We start from the raw sequence: 20,985 nt of genomic DNA, 5'->3' as shown, positions 1-20,985 counted from the left end.
GCCATCAGGTTGAGATGGCTTCAAAGGAGGGATAGTGAATATGTTGGTGGAAGGATGCTGATGTCAGAGCTGCCAGGCAGGGTGTCTAGAGGAAGACCAAAGAGGAGGTTTATGGATGTAGTGATGGAGGACTTGAAGGTAGCTGGTGTGAGGGGAGAGGAAACAGAGGATAGGGCGAGATGGAAGCAGGCGACTTGCTGTGCCGATCCCTGAAAGGAACAGCCGAAAAGGAAAAGGAGAAGATTCTTTCCACAGTGTGATTTTATACTTTCTTTCCACTTTGAAATGTGTTGTGCACAAATTTCAAAGTGGCTTCACTACAAAGTTTTAACACATTAATGTCAAAGAGGGCAAAAGAGGACAAAAAACACCTCATATTTATACAGTGGGCCTTTGAGGGAACACACATTACTTATCAAACCATATATAAGACCTCATATATACAGTACGTTAAGTCAGTATTTGCCTGACATATTTCAGCAAAGACACGAATGAGCTATATTATAATGCGTCAATAACGGAGAGTGAAGTTATGTAAGAACATGGAATAGTGATTTTACTTTTATTTCTTCCATGAACCAAAATATCCAGCAGATGGCGCCATTTCACCGCTGCCGAGACCATCAGCCACACAGCAGCCATAGAAACGTTTTAAACCGAGTGTAACCCTGCTGACTTAAAATACCGGCACCATCCCAGTTATCCAGGCACCTGTGCTGAAGGCGATCCAGGTGACACAAGAGTTAATGATCTTGTGATTCAGACCTGCTGAGACTGAGCTGCCACCGGCTCTATACAGTGGCCTCTGCTGGGCATTTAGCGCCGGGAGGAGAAAAAAGATTCCCCCTTCTCAATTGTGCGGTTATTGACCAGCGGAGGGAAAGAAGCGGGTCGATAAGTGGATCAGATTTATTAGCGGTGCGGATTTGCCACAGCACGCCAAATGTCAAAGGAGACACAGTCTGTGGGACCGCACGCCGCGCATTTCATTTAGCTGAGAGGAGCGCCAGGCAGCGGGTCTACAAGTGCGGCGCAATTTCAAGTGGAAGGTAAGGAGGATCTTGTGCATTAAAAGCCAGGGATGTAGATGGCATTATTTCTGTTAGACGTTCCTGCATCGTCAGGACATCACGGCATACTGTATGTTTAGTCAGAAAAATCAGAAAGCAGATTGTTGAGCCATATGGCTGAAGATGTGGATTCCTACTGATTGAACCTGGTGCAGCATATTTTCTGCAAAACACACGTGGTTCAACACGGGATTATTATTTTGTAGGACTTCTAATATCTTCCCGCATCCAGTGTTATTATGCTGCTTTCACCAGATGAAACGTGAGCATATTGGTAAATGTTCGTGTAAATTGTTGACTTCTGTCATAAAGTGTAGACACCCCCTTCCAGCCTAATTCTGGTACAAGGCTGAGGGGGCATTGGTGCACGGCTGCATTTACAGCGGTGGCTGCATCTGCTGCAGTGTGGAGCTGCAACAAGTTTATTATGCTATGAGGAGACAGCGAGCGAGAGAGAGGGACTGATCGAATATTGACACATTCTGAGGGAAGTAAGTGACGGCTGCCAGTAACTGCATTAAGCTTAGGCAGCAGAAATAGTGTGTGTGTGCGTGTGTGTGTGTGTGCGCGCGCGCTTGTGTTTGACAGTGTGTGTTGCAGGGAACCAGCAGGATGGACCTGGTCAAGATTACAGTGTCCTTCCACATTCTTCTAAGTCCTGCATGGGCCCTGTCCCGCCACTCCTCTGTGGACAGCATCCTTTCAGACCACTCAGGTAAGTTGTGTGAGTGTATAGTAAGGCTCACTGTTACAGAATACGTGTGAACATGTGTTACGTGTTCCGGGGTTTATTATGGCACACTGTCAATCATACGGGCTGTTTGTCTCTCAGCTGTCAGGTGGCTGGATGAGCCACTGAGGTTTGAACCCTGTTGTCTCATGTCACCGCCTCCACCGCCGCTCTTCCCTCCCCCGCCTCATCTGTGGAAGCGGGGCAGCCCCGTAGGTGTTCAGAAACACACTCACACACTGCTTGCATTCTTACACCTCATTTAAACACTTTTACATGCTCACAGTAGGCCACTGACTGCAATTTTATTCACTTGGTATGTTTGATGTTAGGATGACGTTAGTATCTTAGAGCCAAGTGTTTTTGGAGGAGCAAAACAGGAAAAACAAAAACTTGAGATACCTGGATGTTCACCTGGACCTCCAGGACCTCCAGGACCACAGGGACCTGAGGTAAGACCTTTTTTAAAATGCTACACAGTGCTGGAAAGCTCACATTAGTGGCTGTGCCTCTAGATCTCAGTACATCCATCAGACAGTGAAATCAGCCTTCTGTAGCCATTCTAAGACGATAGATGGGAAAATGTTTAAATAAGCATTGAAATGAAACAAGTTGACCTTTTTACTATTGATTTTCCTACAAGTGTACTATACTCTATTAGAGCATGTGGGCTGGATATAAATTCTGTGTGTCATTTTCAGGGTCACAGAGGATTACCCGGAATAAGAGGACCTAAAGGGGACAAGGTGTGTATTTTTTTTTTTTTTTTTTTTTGCTTTTTATTGGGCATGAAAGATGTCTCTAATATATTTTGCTACATAAGTAGACTATTTGTGTGTGTGTGTCCTTGTGTTCATCTCTGCTCTAATGAGTGCTACATCTCCTCTCCCCTCATTTGTCTCTTCCAGGGGGAAATTGGACGTCCAGGGTCAAAGGTGAACCACTCCTCCCCTCCTGGATGTCTTGTTCTCTCGCTCATCTTTCTCTGGTCCATCTCGCTTGTCCTTGAACTAATGGGATCTGGATATCTCTGTCTCTCTCTGCCTCTGTTGTCCCCTCTATGCATCCTCAGTCTCTGTGATGTGATTTGTCTATTGATGTGCTCAGAATATCCTCTGCAGCTGCTAAATGGGTCATGCTACATTAGTCTCAGTAGCCACTCTAACCACATAGCAAAGTTTGATCACATCCCTCGATGTCTCCTGTCATTTTCCTGCTCCTCATCTCTCTATCACTCCCCTCTTCTTTCCTTTTTCTCTGCATCTTCCTTCTCACTGTCCTCCTTTCCTTGGCCAGGCTCCATTAGCCCTCGTACTGGATTCCAGTCGTGCTGATCCAGCCTCTCCAGCACTCCACTTCTGCACTTTAATCTCCCTAAGTGCTTTTGCTTTCCATGATAAATCACTTCACACAGCAGCAGGTCGGTGATGTCTTTACAGGCTGCTTTTTTAATGACGAGCAGCTAAATGAGAGCACACCGCTAGCATGGCAGCAGCTCTAAGATCCTCATCTAGGTGTCACAGAGATGTCAGGCTATTGTGTAAGGGAACTGGCAACCTAGCCAGAACAATTTAGCCTTTATTCCTGTTTGCCAATTAGAAAATCACAGCGTCACTGTCAAAGTTTTGCACACTATGTTTTGTCCTCTGTCATGTCTGATTAGGAAATCATAGGAGGTCAGTTTGGCTTGCTTATTTATTTTAATCTGGTTAGTCTTTATCAAAGTCGGTAGTTTATTTTCAGGGTAAACAGGTCCACGAAAGACATATGTTAACAAGCATAAAAGTAGCAGATCATCAGCAGAGATGAAGGAGATGAAGGACTGATACTGGGAGACTTGGATTTCTGAACAGATCTAACAACATTTCAACCAGAAGCTTCTGGGGCTGAAAAATTAAGCCAACGTTGAAGTGCCACAAACTGCAGTTTCACAAATGGCCACTTGAGGCTTGCTCCACTATAGTGGAGGAACAGCCACCATTGTTTTAGATTAATGAGCATCTCTGTTCTGTCAACTGGAAGACAGCTGCTGTCTCGGCAAAGTGGGAAATTTCTGGGAGATAAAAGATAGGGAGCTAAGAAGACTACAGAGTTTATTTATTGATATTCACTTTCATTTCCCAACCTCTGCACCAGTGAGCACTACGGTGTACTGTAATTCTCTCTTTTATGACTGCTGAATGGAGGGGAAAGTATGTTCATGAACATAGAGAGATGCAAAACCAAAAGACACTGGAGGACAGTGGACAGAAAGGACTACAATCTGCTGAGTGCCGATGTGAGCCAGAGGCTAATTGTACACAAACCCACAGTCAGTGCTTACTGTTGTTCACTAGTTTGACCTAATTTACAGTAAGGTATAAGTAAAGTATTTGGAGCAAATAAACCCTCAGTCAGACTCACACAACCAACTCAAATAAACACAAATGATTCCAAATTCAAACTCACATGAAAAATGCAAGGTGAAAATTTGCATTTCTGTGTGAACGTATTTATTATACAGGTGGTGTGAACACAGCAGCAGCCTAGTTCTGTTAGCCTTTGCTAGCTTGGTAGTTCAGAGCTAGATGAGTGCATTTCAGGAACCAGCTTCCCTAAACTCCACCCTGGAGTTTCACTGAACGCTGACTCTGATGTTTGTTTCTGTAGGGTCGTACAGGTGCTCCAGGCCTCCCGGGGAAACAAGGATTACCAGGATGGCCTGGTCCAGAAGGACCCAAGGTAAGTGTTGTGGTATGTCATGAACACACAGACCACAGTGGGCTCCTCCAGGCTTTACACAAACATACATGGCATGTCATGTGTGTTTTTTTAGGGTGAGAAAGGGGACCCAGGACTCATGGGCTTACCAGGACTTAGAGGACCACCAGGAACAAAGGTTTGTCACAGATTACAACATCGTGCACATTGTTATGTATACGTTAGAAAAGACCAAAAAAAACTCCTTTAATCTTTTATTGACTGTCACTTGATTTTTAGCTTATCTGCTATTATGTTCCTCATGTATCAGGGTTTGCCTGGTTACAAAGGAGAGAAGGTCGGTTCAAAATCGTCTTACAGTGCACATATTTGTCACTCCAAAACTATTACATGCTTCACTTACTGTTTCTCTTGGTTTTCATTTTCTTAAAGGGCAATCATGGTGAATCTGGAGCAGCAGGACCAAAAGGTGATAAGGTTGGTGGAAAAATGTAATTTTCTTACACTGATCCTTATATTTCTCCTGAAAATATTGCTTTGTGTGACTCTTCATTTATGCTTGGCTTTGACTTTGAGCCGCTTACCTCATGTTGTGTTATAATGGACTTAATCATTTGATTAGGCACTGAAAAACTCTACAGTGGCTGTTGGTTAGAATCCAAAGTGGTTCATGACTTTTTTTAATGTCCTGACATTTTAAGCTCTCTTGAGCCCATTATCTCAAACACAGATTAAATTGACATTAAACATTTTATGAACGCCTGCTCTGCTAAGTTAATGACTTTTCTTACATCAAGCTCTCATTTTGTCTGTATTTAGGGTTCCATTGGTTTGCCTGGGATGCTTGGGCAGAAGGTAGGAATGATTCAATTATGAGTACAGTATAATTTAGGATTTAAACTGATTAGTCCTGAACTCCTGTCACAGGGTGAGCAGGGACCAAAGGGAGAGCAAGGAGTCCCAGGGAAGAGAGGACCTACTGGACGGCCTGGGAAGAGAGGCAAACAGGTGATGAAAGTCAAGGAAGAATGATGGCCAAGTGCACCTGCTGTTTGGTTCCCTATTTATATTATGTGTGTGCTTGACATGTAATAGTCCTGATTCTGTGTGGAAGATATATGTTGGCATCAGATGTCCCACACATTTCAAACACATCATGGTGTTGTGCACTGACACTCTTCTCTGTCCTCTAAGTCAGTCAGTCACAAGTTTTACGTCCAGCTCTAAATATAGAGTCATTGGCATCTTAGATCTTCACAGTCTACACATTTATATATGCACATGCACATACACTGTGCATGTGCATATATAAACACACACACACACACACACACACACGCACACAGATGGACTAGCTGTGATAATCTGTGGACTAGATTATCACAGCTGTGCACAAGTTGTAGTGATATTTAGGTCACCTTCAATGTGTGTGTGTATTTTCTAAAATTGGGTTGCCCGGTTTTCACAGGGCATGAAGGGCCACAACGGAGCTCCAGGAGTCATGGGCCCCCCAGGACCCCCAGGTCCAAACGGCCACCCAGGGCCACCTGGTCCACCTGCCTCAGGTAGTGTGATTCACACTCTCTGATACAATCAACCGCGATTTATAATGTACAATATTACAGTATAGTGTAGGCATGTTTGGTTTACCCACTCTGACATATATATTTTGTGTTCTGGAGGTCTCTATCTTGTAGGAGAAAAGGGAGAGAAGGGCCTTCCAGGTCCACCAGGTCACTGTGACTGTGATTCCACTCTTGGAGCAAATAATGCTCCCTTTGGAAGCTATACACAACGGGGTGGCTCTGAGAAAGTCCCTGCTGTAAGAACCTACTCTCTTAACACTGGATCCTTACAATATTACCATCCTCACTGAATCCATGTTGTCCTGAATCACTTAGCTTTCTCTTTCTACTGCACGTGTATGTGTAGATATTTGTGGTAAGCAGTGAGGAGGAAATGGAGCATCTGCATCTAGGCAATGCAATAGCATTCAGGAAGGATCAGAGGGCTCTCTACTTCAGAGACAAAGATGGATGGAAGCCCATACAGGTAACAACTATTAGTGTGTTGTCTAATTGCAGTCATGAGCTACAACAGCAACCACTGCTGGATGTTGTAGTTATTGCACAGCAGACAATGAGCACATTATTGGTCATTTACAGCTTAGAACTGTGCGTACAGACTAAAACTGGACAGAATTTGAAAATTTGTTTTTGACTACAGGAACAACACTTTTTCAATCTCTCAATTCGGGGCCCACTTATTCAGGAGCTTTCCCACACTCTTTCTCAGGGGGCAGAGTTTGTTCAGTCATCACAGAGATTTCTTGGTTGTCGTCAAAGCTTCTGGTCACATGGTCATGTGTGGCATGACAACCGAGTGAATTCAATCTGCTGAGAAAGAACGTGAGATTTGGTCTGGAAAAAGCAAATAGGTGGACCTTGAATTAAGTTTTATTTTATATTTCAATTTTTTTTATTTTATTTCTTTTGTTGATTATATTTGGTTATGAACTGTTTTTAGACATTTACTATATTATGTACTAATGTGTTGTGTTTCTTGTCTCACAACTTGTCCAGCCCTTCCAGCCGTTCCAATCCACAGAGAAGGTCCCAGACAGAGTTGGTGTGTGTGGGGACGGAAAGGTGCAGGCCCAGCATGGAGAGGAGTGTGATGATGGGAACCAGATTGTCACTGATGCTTGTCTCAGTGAGTTTTATGTAATGAACAATGAACCCAGAAATATGATCAAAACTATGTGTTGCGCAAAAACATTACTCTCCAATTGCAGTGTAGGTTAGGCTTTTTGCTGCACAAACACCACTGTGCTGTACCATACCCAGCTGGCCCCTGCAGAGTCTGAGCCCATGTGGCAGAGGATAAAAGCAGCGAGCACTGTGAAACCTTTCCTCGATCTTTCATTAATCTCACCTTCTCTTTTCCTGCCATCCTCTCACTTCTCTCTCCTTCTCTGTTCAATTAAATTAAGAGGAAAATGCTGTATTGGCATCGCTGAAACACACAGGAGTGCCAAAGCAATTAGTAACGTCATCTCTCTCCCTTCCCTCCCTTGCTTTCTCATAACTCTGCCACTGCATTCTCCTCATCCTCTTTTCTTCGTCACTTCAGACTGCAAGTGGGCCTACTGTGGAGATGGCTATCGACATGAAGGAATGGAGGAGTGTGACGGAAAAGACTTTGGTTATCAGACCTGCAAGTCCTACCTTCCCGGGTATGTTCACTGACAGTGTTTGGAGTGCATGCACAAAACATACATGAAGTGTCATTTATTTCATTTCGCACAGGTCTTTGATGCCAAGATAACACAATGCAGTTTGTTTTTTACTCAGCTTCACATTTGTAGTGTACCCATCTGGGGATTTTAAAGATCACTTGAATGAGCTACAAGTTACTACACAATGTTTTCAAAGCTCTACATGCTTTATACATAAAGTTAAAGGAATAGTTTAGCATTTTGGAGCAATATATATATATATATTTGTTTTCTTGCTGAGAGCTGAGAAGATGGATGCCACTCTTGTGTGTCTGTGCTTAATATGAAGGTGGAAGGCAGTTAGCTTAGCATAGCATAAAGACTGGAATCTGGGGGAAACAATTAGCCGGCTTCATTGTGCGTTTATATCTCCTTTGTTTTCTTAATGCAATAATAACAATAAGAATAATAAAGATTTCCTGTCACTTCCTAGAAACCACTGCTCCTTATAAAGAAAATGTTCAGCCTACATGTAACTCTCTATTTAACCACAATTTATTATCTTTAAATGTTGTTTTTGTTTAGATTAAACAAACATGGCATAGTGTGTTAATAAGCCTTGGACGTCCTGACAAAACTCGCTCATATACCTTTAGAACAGAGCCAGACTTCTCACTCGAGCTCCAAAGGTGTGTAAATGTTGCACTTTTTAAAAATCATTTCCTGTGTCCTCTGCAGGTCCTTTGGGCAGCTCAAATGCACTGACTCTTGCCTCATCGATTCCACTGGTTGCAAGTATTTCACCTGAAGTGGAACATTGGAAGAAAAAAAAAAGACCAGACTGCAACTTTGTAGTTCCTCTTCCTGATCATGGGGATTACATTTCAGATTTCGACTGAAGTCTCACCCTTTAAAAAAAGAACTGATGGACTGAGAGAGAGAGAGAGAGTAAGGGTGGCTTTTGTGCCTGCTCTGAGCCATGAAAAGTCAGGGGAGTCAGCTTTGAACCGACCATCTCTCCTGGAGGTTTAATTCTTTTATTGGCCTCAGGGAGCAGCTTCCTGTTACTGTCACTCCATCGGCTCCAGCACTGTTATGAACACTGACACTGGTGATGGTGGGAAACACTTGTGATTGTATCATATAAAATAGTTACTATGTGTATGACTTGCTGACTGTTGATGCAGAAATAAGCTATGCTCTGAACTTCTTTTGTAATGACAGAGAAGAGAAGGAGTCTTTTAGAAACACAGTAATGATATTGAAAAAGATATTTGTACTGCAGTATGCAAACCAGGGGGTGTGTAAATGTGTTTATTCCCGTGCATTGTATTACGGAACATGTATTTATTAAGTGCAGTGCTGTGATATTGCATGTAAATGTGTACCAGTGCGCAGCAGACTGTTTTAACCACTGCTGTAAATGTACTCACCAAAGTGTGGCCCTATTGAAGTCAATGTTCAAATACCCCACAGGTGGAAAATGAATGTGATACTGCAACAGCAGCGAGAAAAAAAACACTCGTGATTTTCTCAGCAGCATGGAGAAAATGCTCAGTTACAACAAAATGCATGACTGTAAATTCCATGAAACACTGCACATTAATAAAGATTAGGCCCACATTTGGGAGTTCTCGTTCGGTTGCAAGGGGGCCTGTGAGAGGCAACGTTGGTGGGCGGGGTTTACAAGCGAAAGCATCCAATCAGAAGAAGATTTCCTGCAACAACATGTATGATGAAACTGCCACGTAGAGGACCAACTGTGCACGCTTCGCTGCTGGCTCTGCAGCATTTGTTCAAGTGTTTTAGTTCGTCCTGCTGGGTGGCAGCATGCTGCTGACCGTGCTGAGCTGCTTCTGCTCCTCTCTGCTGGCGTCGGTCAGCGGGGGAAAGCTGCCCGAGGCTGAGGTGAAGATAGAAGTCCTTCACAGACCTTTTATCTGTCATCGAAAATCAAAGTACGGAGACATCCTGCTGGTGCATCATGAGGGATACTTTGAGAATGGCACCATGTTTCACTCCAGGTGCGTTTCATGATGTCCTGACAGTTTTTTTGGATACTTTTAATGCGAGTTTAGTTTAACTTAAAGCTAGTTTAAGTTTAGGAGGAGTTGCTAAGAGGAAGTTCTTCAACGTTTCTGCTGTGGTTCTAGTTAGTAACAGAAGATTGTTTCTCGATGTTTAGCTAGTAGAAGAGATTTCTGATTTTTTTTTCTCTCTAGTTTGATGAGCAAACGTGTCTCACAGTAAAAAGTGCAAGCGTATTAAATCTCCTTGGTGACACCTCTGTCTATTAGGGTCACGTGATCAAACATTTTACAGGGCCATGCACTCCATTGGCAACATGTCGCCTGTAGATTTACTTCTACAACGGGTTTATAAAGTCCTCAGACTGCAGGCCTTGCTCGGGGGGTCTGCCATCCCCCTCCCTCACAGTCCCTGCTTTTTCAGACCTGTAACACTCCACTCTCCTTCTGTGTCTGTCCACCAGCCGGGATCATGGTGACAAGCAGGCGGTGTGGTTTACACTGGGCATCAGAGAAGTGATCAAAGGCTGGGATACAGGCCTGCAGGACATGTGCTCTGGGGAGAAGAGGAAGCTGGTCATACCTCCAGGTCTGGCCTATGGGAAGGAAGGGAAAGGTACTGTACTGTATGTTTCCGAATGCATGCAAGCTTCACTGCATGCTGCGAGCTACACAGGTGCACATCAGTGTTCCTGAAAGTGTTTGAGGTTTCACAAAATGTGTAATATTATTTCATAAATTGTGCATGTATGCATATTATACTTGTCTGTTGTATTCTGGATGGCTCTCTAGGACTCCCACACTGAACGAAGGTTTCATTCAGTAATATTAGACCACTTTTTCTCACCCTGGAGCATGTGAGCAATACTGTGCTTTGTTCTGGTAAGCACACACATTAACACCTGTCTCTTCTGTGCCTAACAACCTGAACTGCTTCTCGTTAATACTCATTAATCACATCTTACTTAAAATGTGTTGCAGTGTTCACTCACAAAGAGGGTTGCCATTTCTGTGACATTAACCAACGCAATTATTTACTTCAAATAGAAGCATGCTTACTTCAGGTCATAGCCAGTCTGAGTTTAGCTGACTTCGCTTCCTGTTATGTTGTCTGTGATCAGGTAAGATCCCACCTGAGAGCACACTGACCTTCATCATCGAGGTGCTTGAGATCAGAAATGGACCGAGGTCACATGAGTCCTTCCAGGAGATGGACCTAAATGATGACTGGAAGCTTTCTAAGCATGAGGTGAAAACAAGGCAAACATTTTTGACTCTAAATACATCAATTAGCCAACCTCTCTAAGTGAATAATTAAAAATTAATGACCTACTTTGAAACACTTCAGCCAACTGGTAAAATACAACCAGTTGGCTGGAGTTCAATGAAGGTGGTGTCTCAGTATGAAAAGCCCAAATAACATTGTAAATAGACCTGATATATGGGTTCCATTCCCAACAATTACTGTTATGTTATTGGAATTGAAACAAACCATCAGGACTCATCAAAAATCAGACAAATTGGAAGATGTATCAGGTGTCAGGAAATTAGAAAATAGGATGTACAAGAACGATGAACGTTTTAATATTCTCACAATACAAACACTATAATCACAGTGTTTGGTCACCAGCACTTCGTGAAACCAGGTATTCAAATAGGTTGCTATGGTCAGTGTGGTCAGCAGCAGCGATTTCTGTAGCATTTTTTTATATTTTATATTACATTTATATATGTTGTGTTGTAAAGGAACAATGTAAAAAGCCATGTAAGAAGAGCACAGCTATTTACATACACATACAGTTAAGAAACATTGTGACTGTATTGTTTGTATTGTCAGAATATTGAAACTTGACAAGTTCTTGTACATCAAAATGCCACCCGTTTAATGCTGCAGTGTGGTTTCTCTTTTATGCTCGAGATGAGCACATTGAGCATGCAGCTGTCAGTCAAATGAGCATCTTATTATGGACTTATTCTTCAGCAAAAGGATGAAAGTGGAAAATTTCAGTCTCAGTACAATGCAACATTTCTGTTTTTGTCATATTATTATATATAAAAACAGATTGCCTCTTGAGTCCCTTTTTATCTCCAACTCTCTCTGTCTTTATGTCTTACTTCTCACCCCGTCCACCAGGTGAAAGAATACCTGAGGAAAGAGTTTGAGCGTCACGGCTACCCTCCCAATGACACTCTACATGAGAACATGGTGGCGGATATCTTTGCCAAAGAGGATGAGAACAAAGACGGCTTCATATCTTCCAGAGAGTTTACTTACAAACATGACGAACTTTAAAGTCGCTGTGTGTGCCACGACTCACACATGCAGTCTTCCCGTCTAGAAATTTTGGTATTTACTTGACACACGACACACTCTCTCTCAGGTTACGTGAAGGTCTTTTTTTTTTTTTTTCTTTCTTTAAAGAAGCTTTGTGTTTGTGAGGTGTGTGACATGAAACTGCTCCTGTCTTTTTGTGAGGTGGGATTTGAGCCAACAGAATCAGAAGTTGTTTTTCTTTAGCAGGTCTTTGCAATTTTTTTATCCCAACAGGGTCCCTGAAAAGCTCTTGTAGCACATTTACATATCTGAAAATTAGACTGGGCTAAAATGGTTCCACTTCATCTTGCGTACGTTGTACATACATTGTATTAACTATACTTGTTTGCAGAATGTCTAAAGCCAAATAAAGGGACTGAGTGCTTATAGTGACAGTGCATCCTGTGGGCAGGTGACGTAAGAAAACCTGTGTTACTAAATTTAGCTGTAAAATTCCCCTTAATGAAAAATGCAGTGTTTGCTTCCTTTTCAAAATGCAGGTAAACGGCATTAATCTGGAAGCATTTGGTGTACATGCAATACGTGTTCAAAACAGTAACCAAAATATTGTTCGAGTCTTATCATATTGACTAGACTGTGTGTGTTTAGTCTAAAGCTTCACAAGGACAAACAGGTCTAACTGTTGACATTTCAGGTCCATTTAGGTGATCCTGGGAATGAGTGTGCACAATACTGGCACGGTTAAATGTTTGACAAGTCCAAAATATCTGTGAGAAAGTTAAATTGCACATGCAGACACTGCAGTGTCTGTGCTGAAAGGTTTTTGAGCCCTGCTCTACAACATTAAGAGCAGTTTTCACAAGTTTTAAAACCCTTCTTGAATTTTACAAATAATAAAATGAATAATAATAATAATGATTCACTCTTTCTGCTGACAAAATGGTCTGACAGGTATGTGGGATTAGCTACACCTGTTATTTTTAATAATGTGCTGGAGGCTAATGTGACGTATTGCAAACACAAGTCCAGAAAATGTTCCCGCAGCGCTGACTAGAATCTTGACAGTCCTGTTTCTGTAGCTTTGGGGTTGAGTTCTTCCATGCAAACACATAAATGTTCTGTTCAGGGCAGATTTTAATGTTAGCTTATAATTGATGTGATCAACAAAGTGACAACTTTTTAAAGAAAATATTGTGCTTCATTTGGTGATAACACTTTGTAATACTTTACACAACATAACCAGCAGGTGGCACTGTCCTCACAGGTGTTAGTATTGGTTACGCTGGGAGAAAGGAAACAGTAGACCTCAATTCATGATCTGCTCATAGCAGTGTCACTGAAAACAGATGCATTCACACAATCCTAACATGTCACAATATTTTCACTATACCCACTTCTATGAATTTATTTACCTATAAAAAAATAATCACACAAACACAGGAGAGCACCGCTATATATACAAGCACATAGGAGGATATCCTGCAGTGCAAGTGAGTCGACTACAGTTTTTTTGATGATTTTTTTTCATTGATGATGAAGTTTACTTGCTGTTAACGGTTGCTCAATGAATTCCCAAAACTGAAACAGGTGCTGTCTTACTCAAACATTTTAAAAAGATGCAGGATAAACAGCATGCTGGCAGTTGTGTATACAAACACTTGAGGAGGTTCCCCTTGTACGCTAGATGTTACTGGACCACATTCTGGATAAATCAGTAAAAGAGCTTTACTGCTGTGTTTCTGGGTCCAATGCAGATTGTAAAAGTGATGCTATCTAAAAGCACAGGCCGTGACATCTTGACTAAAGGGTCAGAGGTGATATCAAATGAATGCGTACAAGCTGCGTCAAGAGTCATGTTAAATGTAGCTATGGGAAGACACTGTCCCTGCATTCTGTGTGTATATGAATATGAGTAGGGAGAGTCCTCCTCCTCGCACGCATTCAAAACATTCCACACTGGAAAAGGTCAGAGGCCACATAGTCTGTATGAGGCGGGACCCTGTTTGACACTCGCATAAACACACACACAAAGAGGATGTACATCCAAGTCCATGGCAATTGTCTTATTGTCATGAGAAGGAAGAGGATGGGGAGTCTTCACTGCCTGATACATGCATGTGTGTGTGTGAGGGGGATGAATAACAGGCTGAGGCCTTGACTCATCTGAGGGGTGTCCTCATCCCAGGTGGTTTTTGGTTCACTGTAAGCGAGAGGAAACAGGAAGAAAAAGATAAGTCTACACATGATTCTGAAGTCATGGGTAAAGTTGAGAAGGAAGGAGCTCACTGTGCCGCCACCTCTGTTTTCTTTGCTGGGGTAGATCCGAGAGAAAGGCTTGAATTCATCAGGGGGGGGTAAGTCTTCCACAGGGTGGAACTGGAACTTGGATTCAAAGTCATCTGCTAGAGGAAGATGTATAGTAATGATGCAGTGACGGGCTGGCCTCATTTTCATGGGATATGCTATTCAAGTTCTTCTAATGATTCAACTTAGAAAACAGATAAGGAATATTTGAATAAATGAAATTGTACTGTTGTACTCTTATGTCAAATAACTTTGGATGAGATAATGCCCTGAGTGTGTTCTAAAATGTCAGGTAATGTAAGATATACATAATCTCACCCAGGCTCTGCAGGTGTCCATTCCTGAGGCTTGATGGAGGCAGGGGAGGAGGCGGTGGAGGAGGAGGAATGCGGCTGGACAGCTCGGTGGTGGGGGAACGTGTCGGAGGAGCTGGAGGAGGAGCCAGCCGACCCACACCTGTTGAAATGAGATGAGAGGGGAGGAGTCGGGGGGGTCAGACATCAGCGATAACATCAACATGAAAAATACCCGCAGATCCTATATGTTCTTTTATGATAACTGAGACGGTGAAGACATATTCACACATTTTCTGTTGGCTTTAATAAGTAGCTGCAACAGCTGCCAGAGTTTCCAACCTGCATTTTCAGACACAGAAAACGCACAACTAATAATTACAGCAAATATTTCTACTTGCGTTTTTCTCCCCATAAACATGTTGTTGAACCATATATTGTACCGTTGCATAGTTAAACGCGTAAGACAAAATGCACAGTGATTGCACAATGTCATAAACAGGGTTTGTTGATTACACGCTCTCCTTCACTAAGAATCACTTTCTAAATCACTATATAATGTAATATATGTAAGCTACTATTATTACTATTGTACATCCAGTACATTCTCTTTGGCCCTTTTACATCAGTTTCTAAAGTTGGCAACATCTCACTTCTGATGCTGATGATGATGATGATTATGGATATACATTATGTTAAAACATGAGTGAAAGATATCTGATATGGCCTGATATACCTAATATGACAGTAGATTCTTTTTTCACAGACCTTGCAGCAGCTCTCCCGTTACCATCAACAGAAAAGTCTTTATCCAGTGTCGACCTACCAGCACTTCTGGGCACAGCAGGCGGCCGTCGGGTGGGTGCGTTGCAAGGATATGAGGGAGGTAGAGATCGCATGGCTGGGGAGGGCACTGGGGCCACCTTGGGCGGTGGAGGGGGAAGAGTGGATGGGCAGCTGGGGGTAAAAGAAGCCGGGAGAGGGGGAGGAGGTGGTGGAGGTGGAGGTCCCAGTGGGCTATCCCACAGGATGGGGAACCTAGAAGGTTCAGAGTGGACTGGGGAGGGTGGCGGAGGGTAGAAGCACCCTGAGGAGCGGTCCCCTGGAAGAGCAGAGGGAGGCTGGAGAGGAGGTGGTGGAGGAGGAGGAGGCGTTAAGGGCTGGGAGATGGTTGTATGATGGGAGTGCTGGACGGGGAGCCAGGTGGGCTTGGAGACTTGGGATGGCGGAGGAGGAGGAGGAGGGCAGGAGGGGAGCGGCGGAGGCTTGTTGGCCTGCCGGTCTTGGAAGGCTTGGGGTGGGGGAGGTGGAGGAGGTGCGGAGGGAGGGACGGAGGGGGGCGGAGGGGGAGAGGAGGCCAGGAAAGATGGTGGGTGCTTGCTGCTGTTAGAAGGGGAGGGAGGAGCAGAGGACGAGGGAGCGAGCGGACGGTGGACGGAGCCTCGGAGCTCTGCTGTCCTGTTAGGCTCAGGGACGCTGTTTGGGTCTGCTGACGTGGGAGAATTCCACAGGGGCTTCAGGGAGGCGGATGAGCTCGACCGCGACACTTTAACAAACACACACACACATGCAGGAGTCATTGTGATAGTCCAACTGCTACGAAAACATCACAAAATAGATTTAAGAGCAGGACATTTTGCACCAACCTGGGGTCTTGCCTGCTAAGTCTCTGTGTCCTGCTGGCCTGAGAGTTGGGAAGCCTCCAGCAAAGAGCCCGCCCAAGGAGGGTCCCATGGGTGCCGTGCCTCCTGACGAGCCCTGAGATGCACCAGCACTGCTCGATACATCTCCAGTGCTGGCCTTGGACTCTGGGGAACATCACATCACAAGTGGGTTTATTCATACATAAACTTATTCTTTCATACATTCTTTTTTCTACTCAGTAGGATTTACAGTCACAGGATTTTTGTTCTCAATTCAGACATCTGACAGCAACAGATGACATGATGTCCCCAACAAACACACCTTTTCCCTAAGCAGAGTGTCTGTTTCAACTGGCCTGCCTCCATACATGTAAATGACAGCATTACTGTAAACTATTTAGTGCTATTTACTGGCCACATGTAAATTAAACTAATGTCTAATGTATTCTCCGGTATGTACAGATTATTGAGTTGACTCTTATACAAAGTGACGTCTTGTCTACTGTTTTTGCCACTGTATATGGTAGTTTCCTGTCCTGCCTGCATCCTTATCTGCTATAGGGCATTCCTTCCTGAAGTGTGCACTTGGTGTGTGTATGTATGTGTGTGTTGTTGCTCATATTCCAATTGAGCTACACAAGTAGTTAACCTCCTGTTTTTTTTCCTCACTCTGTCTGCATTCACTCAAATAGATCACTTATCGTGCAAATACACATCATCAAAGCTCCTTCCTCTGAGCTCCACAGTGAGGCTCACATTGATACTGGAAGTGTGTGAGTAGGTATATTTCTCTTACTCTCAACAACAGGGGCACTGCGGTCGTTGACCTGTGCGACTTTCCTGAGCTTGGCTCCTTTCTGGATGTCAGCCAACAGGGCATTCCTTCCTCCTCCTCCTCCTCCTCCACCTCCACCTCCCAGTTTAGGAGGCTGTGAAGGACACTGTCACACAAGGAAAAAAGAGCTTTCATATAACTTTGACCAGTTTTGTACTATAAGGGTCCTAGGTATTAATACAGTATTAGGACAATAAGACGCAAAGTTTTAGCACAGAAAGACATTAGGAGAGAAGAGAAACGGATCATTTTTAGTGTTCTCACATTGAGAAGCACCATAACTGAAGCCACTCAGCCGTGTCTCCGTAGTGTTTGCTGGCATTGGCAGCTCATTTAACATGAGGACACTGTGCGCCTGCTGTGGAAACATAACACTCTGCTGCTACTGAGAATCTGCTGTCTGCCCTACTGTGCATGTGTGTCAATCAATAATGCAAATAACCTCCAGGTGATGGTAGATAGTCTGAGAGAAGGGTACGAGTGACTGTTTACAATTGCATGAGAGAGAGAGAGGTGAAGCGACACATAGTCTTACCTGTGGCAGGGCCGTGCTAGGTGGGGGTGGTGGAGGGGGAGCCAGGGGAGGCGGAGGTGGAGGAGGGGGCACTGGCATGCTTAGACCTCAGATACCTGTAGAGACAAACAGTCACCATCTTATTCACTGCACCCACTGATTAGCGTCCAGTTGTTTTTTTTTTCTGCAAGTCAGAAGCTGCCACTGTGATAAGGGGCACTTTCGATGACCTCCTGCCCTCTTCCTTGAACAGGAAGAGCTTTCACCACTGTACAGCGCAAAACAGGAAATAGCAAGTGGTTCATCCTCTCCAGAGAAATCTGACACACCGAACCCCCACCACACCCACCCCATCTTCCTCCTCTTCCCACAATGCCCTCTGGCAGGACTTGGGAGAAGAACAATGGAGCGTGTTGTGTGAAAAGTAATGGACCCCTACCCTTCAGTCACTCACTGACCAAAGGCCCTCTGTGCAGTAAAGGAGTGGAAAACACATGGCGGAAACTCCACAGGAAAGTGTCACAGTGTGCATGCACATTGCTCTTTTATTTCAGATTAAACTGAACATGTATACAGGATGTCTTGTGGTCATCAACTGGTTCTGCAAATAATGTAATAAGCACCGGAGGCCAAACAGCAGCTTTCCAGGAGCAGCTCGTGTCCAGGACTCATGTGTCTCGGTGTTTCTGTCTGTGCATCTTGTTGGCAACTCATCTAGTTAATAATCTGCCATGACAGTCACTGGGACCTCCACCCAAACTTCTTGACTTAATAAATTCTTGACGAGCTGTCCTCCGTGTCTGTGAGAGACTGAAAACAGCCTGAGGTGTGTGCACATTCAGTTTGCAGTGGAATTTGCACATGCTCCTCCTGAGCAATTTAATAAAACACAGAACAGGACGTGTTTTTGTTGAATCACGATATAGCTCTCCTTCTTGTCTGTGTGTCTGTCTGTGTGTGTGTACACCTCATGCCTCCCATTTATGCAACTGGCAGACTGTCCTGCGTTGCTATTTCTATCTTCATATCTGTGTCGGGCAGCCTCTGTGACACTGCTAGTGGAGGTCTTAAAGGGGGCAAAGCTGGACACGGGTCAGGCAAGCTTTAGAAAAACAGGTGGGACACTGAGAGGAAATGCGATGCACCTCTCACACCAGTTGTTTTTCTTTGACCTGTAGGTCTTGTTCTTGTTCCCAAAACTAATGAGACTCACACAAGCAGCTGCTGCAGCCTTAACAAATGGTTTCTACACTTTTTTGTGTGAAAGACTGAGACCATGAAGCCCCAGCTGAGGCTGACTGCTATGACAACGGCATAGAAAACTCTGTTATAAATGGAGTGATGTAACTACAATGTTTTAACTGGTGTCTGACAGACCCCATTTGTAAATCATGGGTAAGTACTTTGGATCCTCCTGTGCTGTTCTGTTATTAAAGCTTTACAACAGTTTGTTAACTGATCCCAAACTTGTTAGACTGTGAATGAGTTTTTTCAAAATAATATTTTTTTTTTCATTCATGTTTAATAAAACATTACAAAACATTATGAACATTAACCATAAAATATTTCCCTCTTTGGTGCAAAGACAATAACTAATGGTAATTTCTGTATTTTATCACCTTCATTAAACGTGTAAGCCCAGTTTGTAGACATTATTTTTATTATTATTAGTACATATGCACCAGTGGGTCTGTGGAACCCTAAACACTGCGGAGGTTAAGCCAGTGTCAACACTACAAGTGTAAATACACTCATCCTTATTGTTTGCGTGTTTGTCTGTGTTTCCTTTGTTAAACTTGCACAAAAATATTTGTTTGTAACTTTTGCGAAACGAACCCACAAGTGAAGCACGAGAAACAAGACGCTGCGTTTTGCGGTGCCACAGTCCTGCAACACTCTGACATTAAGACAAGATACACTTGATCACCTGATGCGCCTTGTCTGAGACAGTAACGATAGGTGCCGGGTCGAGTCTCCCTTATTTTTACACATGAAATCACGTAGTTTGCCAGGAGTAAGAACAGCCACCTGTCGCATGCAAGAGCGCATGAGTAAATTAACCCATGTTGTCTTACCTTCACGATATATCCCAAATCCACCTGTTTGCAGAGAAAACTTCAGTGTGGTGCAACGCAGCGAACTGACCCCAATAATGCGCTCCCCATACCGGGAAAAGTCTCCAGGTTATTTTTGGTCAAATGAAGACAGCAGTTATCTGACGTTTAGACCCCCCGCAAACCTTTCAAAAAGCTCCCGAAAGTTTTGATTTCACTTCATATTTGTGTCCACACACGAATACGAAAGATCGAAAATGATCCCGTACTGTACTTTCTTTCAGGCCCTGGCTATTCACGGTTTATTCCCGTGTGAGCTCGCTGCAGGAGGCGAGCAGTGCAAGGCCACACCTTACCGCCCCACGGACCAATGGAGGGAGAGAGAGAGAGAGAGAGAGAGAGAGAGAGAGAGAGAGAGAGAGAGAGAGAGAGAGAGAGAGAGGAGGCGGGGGGTGCAAGGCACTTGGCTGGGAGTCATCATCGCCTCGATCCATGCTGAAGCTGCCAAGAGACTTTCCTTCATCTTCCACCTGTGCATTAAAATAAATAGGCTATTATGTATGCATGAGAACTTGTTTGGACTGCACCGGTGACTCTTCTATAACAAGATCGCACTCGATTGGCTTTTTTGTTTCTTTCAAGTCAGTATGTTTTAATTCAGCTATTTTCGGCTGCATGACGGCACATTTTCGCCCCCTTGTGTTGAAAATATGAAATTACAAGTCACCCTTATTCAAAAGTGTGCATTCAAGATCAAAAACAAAAATTTAAGATCTGTTTTGCTAGCTGCATTTTAACTGAGCAATCAGTACATCACAGCAGAAAACCATTAAATGGACTGTTCACGCCAAATTCAAAAATCAGTGTTTTTTTTCTCTAACAGTTAGTGCTATTCATCCATCTGGATTGTTTTGGTGTGAGTTCTGAAGATGCCCCCCGTCTCGCAAATATAAACTAAACTATACTTGCCAAAAAATGCATCTGAAAAATTCAAAAGTAAAAGTAAGTAACGTTGTGAGCGGTTTCGTGTAGGATCTAGTTTCTTTCTGCTGAACTGCTATTGTATCGCAGCACAGAAGTTAACATGGATGAGATGCACCATTTCTAACTGTAAATGCTCTATCAGTCATAAGCCTCTTACATAAACATGATTGCAGACTCACACACTTCAACAATAGGCAAAGGAATGCAGTGACACAGGCGTGCTCCTCCCTTTGACTGACATTTTTAGGCACTTACAGTGCAGGCACTAAAAATAAATGGTGCTAATTCCTTGTAATTGCCCTTTTCAGACAATGTCACAATATTCACACAGTTCTCGGC

General features: G+C 43.6%; 3 protein-coding genes across 4 annotated transcripts; 2 read left to right on the top strand and 1 right to left on the bottom strand.

The window, feature by feature from the left end:
* The first annotated feature begins 487 nt into the window (after window positions 1–487).
* On the top strand, window positions 488–9,332 carry wu:fc38h03 (acetylcholinesterase collagenic tail peptide). Its single transcript, XM_046416812.1, has 18 exons — window positions 488–1,049; window positions 1,659–1,785; window positions 1,903–2,012; window positions 2,133–2,252; window positions 2,502–2,546; window positions 2,709–2,735; window positions 4,450–4,521; window positions 4,616–4,678; window positions 4,811–4,837; window positions 4,933–4,977; window positions 5,320–5,355; window positions 5,428–5,508; window positions 5,969–6,065; window positions 6,183–6,322; window positions 6,433–6,552; window positions 7,083–7,212; window positions 7,633–7,735; window positions 8,456–9,332. The coding sequence occupies exons 2-18, from the start codon at window positions 1,683–1,685 to the stop codon at window positions 8,523–8,525; spliced, it is 1,389 nt and encodes a 462-aa protein (XP_046272768.1). The 5' UTR covers window positions 488–1,049; window positions 1,659–1,682; the 3' UTR covers window positions 8,526–9,332.
* Window positions 9,333–9,450: 118 nt separating this feature from the next.
* Window positions 9,451–12,451, top strand: LOC124074190 (peptidyl-prolyl cis-trans isomerase FKBP14-like). The gene is made up of 4 exons (XM_046416857.1): window positions 9,451–9,741; window positions 10,209–10,360; window positions 10,866–10,993; window positions 11,879–12,451. Exons 1-4 carry the CDS (start codon window positions 9,548–9,550, stop codon window positions 12,035–12,037), a joined length of 633 nt encoding a protein of 210 aa, XP_046272813.1. The 5' UTR covers window positions 9,451–9,547; the 3' UTR covers window positions 12,038–12,451.
* On the bottom strand, window positions 12,163–19,987 carry wipf3 (WAS/WASL interacting protein family member 3). Of its 2 annotated transcripts, none has more exons than XM_046416810.1 (8): window positions 19,684–19,987; window positions 17,630–17,724; window positions 17,056–17,200; window positions 16,263–16,424; window positions 15,443–16,162; window positions 14,642–14,779; window positions 14,317–14,421; window positions 12,163–14,219 (listed from the first exon to the last, which is right to left on the bottom strand). In XM_046416810.1, exons 2-8 carry the CDS (start codon window positions 17,705–17,707, stop codon window positions 14,179–14,181), a joined length of 1,389 nt encoding a protein of 462 aa, XP_046272766.1. In that variant the 5' UTR covers window positions 17,708–17,724; window positions 19,684–19,987; the 3' UTR covers window positions 12,163–14,178. The 2 variants fall into 2 exon arrangements, with proteins under 2 accessions (XP_046272766.1, XP_046272767.1); XM_046416811.1 differs by having other exon boundaries at window positions 14,317–14,418.
* Between the last annotated feature and the right edge of the window lie 998 nt (window positions 19,988–20,985).

The sequence above is a fragment of the Scatophagus argus genome, chromosome 17, assembly GCF_020382885.2.
Source record: "Scatophagus argus isolate fScaArg1 chromosome 17, fScaArg1.pri, whole genome shotgun sequence".
Classification (NCBI taxonomy): Eukaryota; Metazoa; Chordata; class Actinopteri; family Scatophagidae; genus Scatophagus; species Scatophagus argus.
The sequence above is the reverse complement of the archived record's forward strand: the minus strand, read 5'-3'. Positions and strand labels throughout refer to the sequence as shown.

Bases quoted from the DNA above. Each gene is read 5' to 3' on its own strand.
- wipf3 (XM_046416810.1), bottom strand. From the start codon at position 17,707: ATGCCAGTGCCCCCTCCTCCACCTCCGCCTCCCCTGGCTCCCCCTCCA. The intron at 17,201-17,629 runs GTAAGACTATGT...CTTGTGTGACAG, and splicing joins CTAGCACGGCCCTGCCACAG to TGTCCTTCACAGCCTCCTAA. The intron at 16,425-17,055 runs GTAAGAGAAATA...GATGTTCCCCAG, and splicing joins CAGTGCCCCTGTTGTTGAGA to AGTCCAAGGCCAGCACTGGA.
- LOC124074190 (XM_046416857.1), top strand. From the start codon at position 9,548: ATGCTGCTGACCGTGCTGAGCTGCTTCTGCTCCTCTCTGCTGGCGTCG. The intron at 9,742-10,208 runs GTGCGTTTCATG...TCTGTCCACCAG, and splicing joins GGCACCATGTTTCACTCCAG to CCGGGATCATGGTGACAAGC. The intron at 10,994-11,878 runs GTGAAAACAAGG...CCCGTCCACCAG, and splicing joins GGAAGCTTTCTAAGCATGAG to GTGAAAGAATACCTGAGGAA.
- wu:fc38h03 (XM_046416812.1), top strand. From the start codon at position 1,683: ATGGACCTGGTCAAGATTACAGTGTCCTTCCACATTCTTCTAAGTCCT. The intron at 2,013-2,132 runs GTAGGTGTTCAG...GTTTGATGTTAG, and splicing joins TGTGGAAGCGGGGCAGCCCC to GATGACGTTAGTATCTTAGA. The intron at 6,323-6,432 runs GTAAGAACCTAC...GTGTATGTGTAG, and splicing joins GCTCTGAGAAAGTCCCTGCT to ATATTTGTGGTAAGCAGTGA.